The 9759-nt window shown below is 39.6% G+C and overlaps 1 protein-coding gene across 5 annotated transcripts in view; it reads right to left on the bottom strand.

Annotated features, from left to right (window-relative positions):
• Positions 1–382: 382 nt before the first annotated feature.
• Positions 383–9759, bottom strand: part of SNX9 (sorting nexin 9) — a 53634-nt gene continuing 44257 nt past the window's right edge. For 4 of the 5 annotated variants that reach the window (XM_015858337.2, XM_032443382.1, XM_015858335.2 and 1 more), the window contains 5 exons: positions 8623–8699; positions 6934–7023; positions 6259–6373; positions 4846–4937; positions 2161–2371 (listed from right to left, as the gene is read on the bottom strand). In XM_015858337.2, the coding sequence (XP_015713823.1) occupies positions 2324–2371; positions 4846–4937; positions 6259–6373; positions 6934–7023; positions 8623–8699 (422 nt within the window). In that variant the 3' untranslated portion in view covers positions 2161–2323. Of the gene's footprint in view, positions 2372–4845; positions 4938–6258; positions 6374–6933; positions 7024–8622; positions 8700–9759 lie in introns of all 5 variants that reach the window. The other variant, XM_032443381.1, reaches the window with a different exon arrangement.

Below are 9759 nucleotides of genomic sequence, written 5' to 3'. Positions count from 1 at the left end.
TCTAATTTAAACAAACAAACACCAAAGACAATCTAATTTCTATTCTGGGTCAACACCATGCTGCCGCAGAGCCGTGAATACACAGTAGCACTGTGCTCTCCTACTGATTTGCAGTCAGGAGGGTTCCATTAACCACGAGCTAGGCTGACCTGAATAACGAGAGCTCATACCATATGCTTAGCCTTGGCTGTTTTGCAGTCAACGAGCACTATTATTACATTCCGATGCCTGCTTTATGGAAGGCAGACGGATGCTTCCTCATTCTTCTGCTGGCCGCTGCATGAAAGCCAATGAAAAGCTGTAAGGAGGATCTGCCTCACAGGGCATCACTCTGTGAAAAACAATGTGATGATTTCAAAGAAAAAAAGAAATATATATAGTCTTGTGGGTATACATAAATATTTATTATCAGTTGTACTTCATTTCACTAGAAGTCCTTAAACAGTTTTCCTTTATCGCCAAAACGTCGTATCTCTGACACAGTCGCTCCTGTCACAGCTTCCCTGCACCGGGAACGCACGGCTTACACGTAGATTCCAAAACAATCCATTCAAGGTAAAGAACCTTCAACTTTAGTGCATACGGAGCTATTCAAAGATTGGTAAAAAGAACCCCCCCCTTCCCCCTCCCAAATGAAGAATTCATTACAAAGAGATTTCATTACCAAAAGTGAATATACAAATGCTAAAAAAAAATGCTGGCTTGAAAAAGTGATTTCAGAATGTACTGTACACATTGTAACAATTTATTATATAAGCTGCTTCTGCATGCAAGCAGTTCTTACATTTGGTGTAAAACATTTATACACATTCTTTACAATTTGTACATATTTAAATGGCTGTATCAAACAACACTGCGCTATGGAATTTTGGAAGCGAACAACTAAAATTGGGAGGAGAAAAAGACAAGGTTTATAAAACGTGAACAAAACCCATGACACCGAAAAGCATCTGGACTTAGGCTGAAGTCTCTTACATTTTGGTTTGAGGTTATTCAGGCAGACCTTGATTTTCCTTCTAGCACACAAAAATAACAGCAATGCAAAATAGAGTAAGGCAACTATTCAAACCTGCAGACTGTACCCGTCTCTCAGAATGGCTTATGGGAAAAATGCCTTTGTTTTAAAGGTTCGCTAAAATGTTCATATTCTAGTCATGTTTTTTGCAAAAAAATAAAGAATTGCACTTTGGCTTTTCAGATTGCTTATGGCATTAAATGAATGACTGCAGTTGGTGCCCACTTAGAACAGCGCTGTTCTAAAAAGCCCAGGCCCCAGGCGATATTTCAGTACTAAGAAAGGTGCCTTAAACTTCAGATATGATGATAGAAGTACATCTGTGTGATAACTGAGGTACCTTTGCCACCTTTCAGTTTGCATTAGAAGGAAACAGAAAGTAAACCCAAGCCAACAGCACACCACAGTGCTACGTGAAGACCTGAGCTCTGCCGAAACTGGAGGACTTAGATTGGGTTTGTGCAGACACCAGGGTCCCCTTTACTGAAAGGCTTAAAAACTCTCAAAGAGGTACACAGCTCTGAGGAACATCAGTGCCCTGTGGCCTAACATTGTGTGGGTGTCAAAACGCTGGCATGGAAAACTGTTTTTCACACCTTCCTGAATGGCTCTATCCTTGTTTGTACTTTGTCTTTTTACACAGTGCATAGCAAGAAAGAAAGAGCCTGACAGAAGCTCTCAGGTGTTGTGCCACAAGAATAAAGTTTAGTTACAAAGAAAAGAAGAAAGAAGAGCGAATTATATTTACCAGGAGTCATGGTGGGAACAGTCTGCCATGGCCACGTATGGGAAGCAAAAGTTCAAGCAAGTGTTTTTGCTTAGGAGAGCAAAGGTTTGAACGTTTACTAGAAATAGTCATAAATACAATCCCTCCTGGCTACTGAATTGCTAGAGAACTGAATGCAATGAGTAGGAAATCATTTTCCCAAGCTCATCCGCTTCCTCACTTATAAAAACCTTAATTCTGACAAAGAATGTTTGGAATAGCATCTGATAGATGATGCAAGTCCACATGAGGCCCATGGCAACATACCAGTTTGATGATTTAGAACCCTATAACCAACAGCATTAACCAGCTGTTTTTGCTTCAATAATGACACAAAGGGGAGAGCACTCAAGGTAAAGAAAGAACACTATCTTCTGGATTCAGGCTGATAAAGTAAACATTTTATGTAATTCTTTTTTTTTCCCCCCATAACTGATTAGTTTCTTGGCTGGCAAAGGCTAATAAGTTTTTATTGGCGTTGTCCCCAGATCAGAAAAGCACTTCAAGGTGGTTGTTCTTCATCGTTGACTATTCCTTATTCTCTACATTACAGGAAAGCGGCTGAGTGCCTGCCTCAGCTTCTGTGCAATCTGAAACAAAGAAACAAACACATTTAATAGGTAGGCACTTCACACTATGCAGAAATAACAGCGCAGGCAAGAAATCAAACAAAGCATTCCCTCATCTTCCAAAAACTGCTGTCTTTCCTCAGTACCCCTCAACAAGTACAAGACAGTCAACACTGATCAGCTGCTGTCTTAACACCACAAATACAATATGGTATCTAAGGGAGTTCCATGAAGTCCACATATCTCGACTCCGACCTGTTGCTGCCTTCTCCTGAAAAAGACCACATTAGAACTGTCAACAAAGCACTGTTTACACAGCAGTAATGAATGGCTTTGGCCTCGGAAGGCAGTCAGCAGAAATATGTAAATCAATAAATGTAGCTATTAACGGCTGAAAATTGTTCCTGGCTTTGATATAAGCCACCAGTAATCCCTCATGCTGCTCAGCCTCCAGCAGTCCAACTCTCCCTCACAGTGAGGATCACTGACTTGATTTATTTGACTGCAAATACTCTAAGTTCAAAATCCCAGGTGCACTCAGGTATGAGAAAAAACAGAACAGTAGTTTTGCTTTATTTTTTTTTTTCCCTCCAAACCTCACTGAATTTGTAAGCTACATCCCTCTCCATGTCACTGTACTATTCAGACAGTCTGTTACAGCAGTATAACAAAGCTAGACTTTTCGCTCAGCTCTAAGCCTAATATAGAAGGCTTCCCTTCCAGTTGAGGAGCTATTACAAAAGGTTATTACATACATGCATGAATTCTCCATGGCTTGTTTTTTTCCTACACACTGAGACACAGGAAGTACACATCCTGTTAATCATAGAATCACAAATTGGAAAGGACCCAAAAGGGTCACTGAGTTCAAAGCCTGGTTCCACACAGGCCCACCCCAAATTCAAATCATGTAGAGCTCCCTCTGTTGTAATCAGTCTTATCCTTTTCCACGCATTCTGAAAGCAACACCAAATTGCTTGGCCTGCTACAAGAAGATCAGAGATAGTCAGTACCATGGGCAGTGCTGTCACCCTGTCTGTTAGGCTACCCAGCAATGCACTATGCACTGGAAAAGCCATGGAATCAAGCATAACTTTCAGGAAGTGTAACCATTTGGCCAAAAGTTCTCTCTGCTGGCCATCTGAACATAGACTGATGTTACACTAGAAGCTTGTCAGCCATTACTAAGGAGACAAGGAGGGCAGGGGGGCTGCTTTGCTCCATGCTATTGTCACTCCTCTACTTGCTTTTGATCTGACTTGCAGTTTGGCTGGAGGAAAGAAGCAATACTGCTTTTTGTAGAGGTGACTTTTCCTTCCATGAGAGATTACACAAGCTTGGTTGTGCCACAAGCCTTCAATTCAGTGGAGCCATAGCTACTCAAAAGGTCCAGTTACCAGTGCATCAATGATGTTCTGATACCCATAATTCAAGGCGACTACAGGAACAAAGCCAGACTTTTCACAAAATCTATCTCACTCCTGGAATAGGGCTACACATCGGAACAGAGTTTGTGGGCTCTTTGCACAGTAGCCAGCACCCTACACATGAACACAGCACTGGTCCCTGAGCTGAGTGAAAGAGGAAGATCAGTACAAGGAGACTGTCAAGGCTGCAACTGGATGAGGTTAAGAACTGGGACAAAAGACAGAAGAAATTTAAGGGCAATATATGTGCCTAGCTGCATCAGATGAGCCAGAAAAACTGAATAAGGTGACCTGTTGGGGAATCTAATGTTTTCAGCAACATAAGATAGCCACTGAAATGCCACATCTTGTTGCATGAAGGGCAACCAGTTGCTAATTACTCCTTTATGTCAGCTTCTAGTATACTCAGACATTTTACCAGTGTATCAGATGAGAAAAATTGTTCTCAAGTTGCATTTCATAAAATAGAAAGAATAACATGCATAGGAACAATGTTAAATGAGGACATACTTAATAAATCACCGAAGCACTGATTTGCCACCCCACACATCTATACATCAGACTGTAAATCAGAGAAGCTTCCCTTTGTCCATCTACTCTATGGGATAAAGCTTTCATTCAAAAGGTTTTATTTATTTGTTATCTGCTGTTGTTAAATTCGTTGCAGGAGTTCTTCTTTACAGCATTTTTCAGGACTGAGTTTGGTAATACCTGTGTGCACAGATCTAAAACAAGTTCTTTGTAACCTCAGTACTGGCACTGAGAAAACCAAATGAAACTGACAACAACTAGAAAAATCAAGCTATCAATTAGCACCAACAGAGTTTTTCAACACTGAATTTTAGGTCTAACATCACACAGCCACACACACATGAATAGCATCCGTAAGGAAATATATCACTCATTCTTTCATAGGGGGTTTCAACCCCCCCACCCTTTTTCCAGTTCTTTTCCAATAGTGTACTGGGAGAGGTTCATACAGAAGGGTGACTAAATATAGTGAGTATTTCTCATAAAAGTCCAGTACAGTATATGTCAGGAAAATGGCACTGAAATGCTACATCTTACCGTTTCATAGAACTGTGCCTGCTGCTCCAAATAAAGACGAATGACACTGTTGTAGTCATAGATCCGGTTACTGTGGAAGTGATTCATCTCCGCTGCAATTAGATCCAGGAGGCAAATCATTCAAGAGAAGTGTTCACAGTTAGGAAAGGTTTCCCTTACTTCAGGTTAGTTACTGTGCAACAAGTTCCATGTCCAGCCCTGCCAGTATATTTACTATTCTCATGCTTCCACAATCTGCTTTGCCTGCAGTGCTCAAGTTATGATGGAACAGATAGCAGAACCAATAGGGTGTCAAATACCCACTGCTGAAGCCCCAACACTTTCTGGGTAAAGCCAGGTTCTTGTTACAATACTCAAGTGTACAAAGATTTGATAAAGAAAACAAACAGGATTTTGTCTTACTGAGGTTAATTGTTCTATTGTGAAGTTTCTCAAACTTATGTGGCTAGGGAATTCAGATTTCCAAGGGTATTAAGTTAAGGCACAGCTCCAAACATTTAGTTGAAACAAAGATACAGCCAGTAGTTTGACCTATTCTAGGCTGAGTATTTCAAAAGGAACCTGAGAAACCGCACCACCGAAGCTGTTCCTTTCACCACTTTCCGCATCTTTTGTCAGATCACAGCTTATAGCTGAGACAAGTGAAATGTATTTTGAGATATCAATAGTGGCAGAAAAAACATTTGAGACTGCAACAGCCATCCTAGAGGTCTTTTCCCATGACTACCATTTGAACAATACAATACTTTTGCATTGTTGCACCTGGGAAGAAAAGGTGGGAGAAGGAAGGGGGAGATTTTTGTTCTTTAATTGGCTCTGAGTGCTGCATTGCCTTCTCCCTGTAAAATACCCAGTACTCTTAGCTTCAAGTCAGCTAAAAGAAAATAAAACATTCAGCAATGAGTAATCAATGGGGTTCCACTGCAGGCAGTACCAGGATTCCCTTTAGAGTCTGGTAACCTGCAGGACTGAACTCTGACTCCTCAATTCACATTTTTTAAGACACACTGTATTACATCTTATATCTCCAATGTCTCTAACCTAAAAAGTTTGCAGAACATCCAGGAAATTCTTATCTACAAGAATATGAGTCAGAAAAACACTTATGCATGTGCTCAACTGCTTCCTGCACCAAGGCCCATGGCTTTATTTTGAAACTCACTGTGATTTCAAAGTTAAAGTAGTAGTAGTCCGGGATGCTCTTATTTCGAATGTCATATTGCTACGCGGAAGATATACATTTTGGAAATGCAATTAAAAGCAAACAAACAAAAGAAGAAAAACACATAAAAGGGAGGCAGAAAAGCAGCTATAATTCTAGGAAAACAAAAATGTACCAACAATTCCTGATAGAACAAAGATTAGATGCCTTCAGCTCTACAATATTGCCATTTAGCTCCAAATTTATTTTACCTTGTAGTGCATAAGCCATTGTGCTCACACGTTTCACCATATTCTGTTTGTCCTGTGGTGTTATTTTACTGGTTGCAACTAGTTTATCACTTTCCTTCACTCTTTCTATTGCTCCCTGTAGAAACCATATGAAGAAAGATTAAATGAGCAGCCAACTTAAAGGTCTTCATAGTTATCTAAAATTCCAACAGCCACATTTTGATGTTAAACAACACAGAATGACTGACAGGTTTGTTACTTTGCTTCACTGCTTTCAAGATGCAACTTAAAACACAGGCAGGAACATAGTAACCATGAAACTGAATTTGGTAAAGGCAGTAATAAGCAAATATAAGAGAAAGAGAAGACAAAAGGATCAGGTTCCAGAATTGAGCTTCAAACTACAAAATGCCTGTAGAACCTTAACCATGTTATACAATATACAGAAAACAAACACTTTTCCAAGAAACTATAATTCACTGCAATATAACATGATTCAGGAAAACTCTCAAGTCACAAACAAGAGTAGTAAAAAGAAATGCCTCCTCCTTAACAATGGATTTAGACTGCACTTGCCACTCCATATAGAACAATATTTTAAAAAAACGCTGTTTATGTTGTTGGGAATAACATTTGCTCTTCCCCATGCAGGTCTTTCCACTGCCCAACTCTTATGAGTACAGGCCCCTCACGTACCTTATGAGCTCCTATGATGTCAGGGAAGCAACCAAGAAATCCCTTATATTCGTGATTTGTTTCCATCAGGAAGTGCAGATCTTTCTTTGGCTAATAAATAAAGTGTATGTATTATTAAAACTACCTGAGACATTAATATCACAGACACAGTAAAGAAATAATGATGTGTATAAATGGGTTGGGGAAGAAAAGGAAGGAAAGACTAGGGAAAAGTAAATGAAAAGCTTTGTTGTTTGTTGCAAATCTTTCCAAATTTAAACAGGTCTTTATTAAAATATAAGATATTTGACTGAACACCAATAAGCAGAGGCCTCAGTTCTTTGTTTTCTTTAACACTGGCCTATGAAGTGAGGTGCTTTCCCTCAAATTCTCATAGGATTTTCTAGTCCTAGCAATTGTAACTTCAAGCAACAACACCACTGCATATACGTGTAGCTGCACAGGTGCGCCTCTTTAGTTGCTGACTTGTGAGGCTGCTTAAGAGTTTCCAGATTTGCCCTTCAAATTAGCCTCTATATTTTGGAAATTAATCTTAAACACACTGCACACACTAATTTATAGCTTGAATACCTTTACAAAATCTGGATTTATTTAAACTAGATTGTTACTGTAGCAGGCAATTGCACATCAAGACATTATGAAAAGTAGCAAGACCTGGATCTTGTGGACATTTGGGGAATACAGGGAAAGATGGAATCCTATCCTTGATTAAATCTCATTCTGTTGTGTCAGTAACAAAGAAAGTTCACTGACATCACGAAACAAATACATGTTAAGATGAAGTAATCATTTTAGCATTTTAGAAGCTGTAAGGTGGAATGATACAAAGATGGTAACAGATATTCAAAAGGTTATTTATAGGGAAAAACTCACTGATATGGATACTTTTACTGGAAATGCTGAGGCAACCTCTACCAGGGAGCAACCTCCAAGAGATGCTGCCTTAGTGGTGGTCAGCCCTTAAATGAGTCAAGCTCCACCTCTTCTGGGAGTACAGCTAGGTTACTCTCACCTGTGCTCCCACAGCTGACCCAATACTTACCTCAGCTGATTAATCAGAGTTTCAGGCTGTGATTACCAGTTTCCCATACAGAAGCCAAAATGGCTTTCTGTTCAAAAGAGAAATACCTCCTTGTTGCTTCCTTCCAAAACTGATAGAATCATAGAATCATTTGAGTTGGAAAGTATCCTTAAAGGCCACCTAATCCAACTCCCCTGCAGTGAACAGCAACACATACACCTACATCAGGTTACTCAGAGCCTAGTTCATTCTGACCTTAAATGTCTCTGGGGATGGGGCATCCTCCTGATCCAGTGCCTCATGACCCTTACTCTAAGAAAACTTTTTCCTTATTTCTAAATCTCCCCTCTTTTAGTCTGAAACCATTTTCCCATGTCCTATCACAAGAGACCTTACTGAAAAGTTTGTCCCCTTCTTTCTTACAGCTGCCCTTTAGATACCAAAAGGCCACTCTCTTTTCTCTACAGTGCCTTCCCCACGCTGAATAGCCCCAGCTCTCTCAGCATGGAGAGGGTGCATTTGAAAGTATTAACAGCAGTTTCACTTAAGTGGTCTGCATCATTAGCACTTGTTACATTTTAGTAAAAGAAAAAAAGAAAGATAGTCAGATTCACATGTATTTGAACACGCTATGTCAGTGTGAGCAATGTGTGTCACAGTGCTTTTACCTGATCTGCTACAAGACTGGCAATTTCTTCGTAGGTTTTTCCTGCTTCTGTTATTGCTTCATTGAGATCAGATTCCCCTAGAAGTAAACACCAGTGATTAGATTACAAAAAGACACATCTTGATTCAAGACAAGTTTCTGAAATACATTCTTTTATAATTAAACAACCCTACTCATCATTTCATAACCCAAGATAATAGAAAGGTTGGAAAAATATTGGTTTTATACCATTAAAGAAGGAAAACTATTAGGATCTTGTACGAAGTGAATACTGAATGGACCATTTACCATGAATGGCACTGTTCTACCATACCAGCACCATTCATTTCCACACTTCAAAACTATATGTTGTTTAGATTTACAGGTATTCTCCCACAGGGAGCATCAGGAAGCCTACCAGAGTAAGAAGGAAGGAAGGGAGAACAATAAGGGTAATGTCAGGAGATAAACCAACAGTGCAAAGACAGACCTGCAGTTCTGTGTTTTTTTTTTAACAAATTATTTGTACTGACAAGCAGTACTTTCTCTGTAATGCCCTATGGAACAGCAGTGCTACCCTTAAGATCTCCAGCACTCCTGGATCATAATTATTAAAAGGCATGAGAGGGAAAAAGAGGCCCTACTAAGATTTTCTCATTGCCAACAAGCTTTCTCAGCTTCTAGGGAACTCTTCTATCATTTTCAAGCCCAGTAAGAATCTCTGCTTTTGAGAATCAGCTTCTAACTTTCATCATCATATGAAACAAACAAAAGGCTGCACAAGCTACATGTAAAAATACAAACATCACCACAAATCCTAAGCTAGGCAACACCACAAGCACTCATAACACTGTATTACTAGCAGGACATGACTATGTGAGACAAAGATAGAAACAAGCCTTACATTCTTGTTTTTTCATGCCACTTCACCTTTCCAAAACAACGTTTTTTGGTGTTTTGTTTTTTTGTTTTTTGTCCTTGTTACCATGTCCAAAGCACTCAGTCAACAGTATGGAAAGCAAATCAAGGTAGAGAAGGTGGAAAGTTTTATTTGCAGTTATCAAATATTAGCTTATGCAAATGTCACCCTTTCAGACACACCTTGATATTGGGCAGCAGTTAACAGCCTTTAAAAAGCATTCTGTTTTTATTCTATAGA

This window comes from Coturnix japonica, chromosome 3, assembly GCF_001577835.2.
Source record: "Coturnix japonica isolate 7356 chromosome 3, Coturnix japonica 2.1, whole genome shotgun sequence".
In the NCBI taxonomy this organism is placed as follows: Eukaryota; Metazoa; Chordata; class Aves; order Galliformes; family Phasianidae; genus Coturnix; species Coturnix japonica.
The sequence above is the reverse complement of the archived record's forward strand: the minus strand, read 5'-3'. Positions and strand labels throughout refer to the sequence as shown.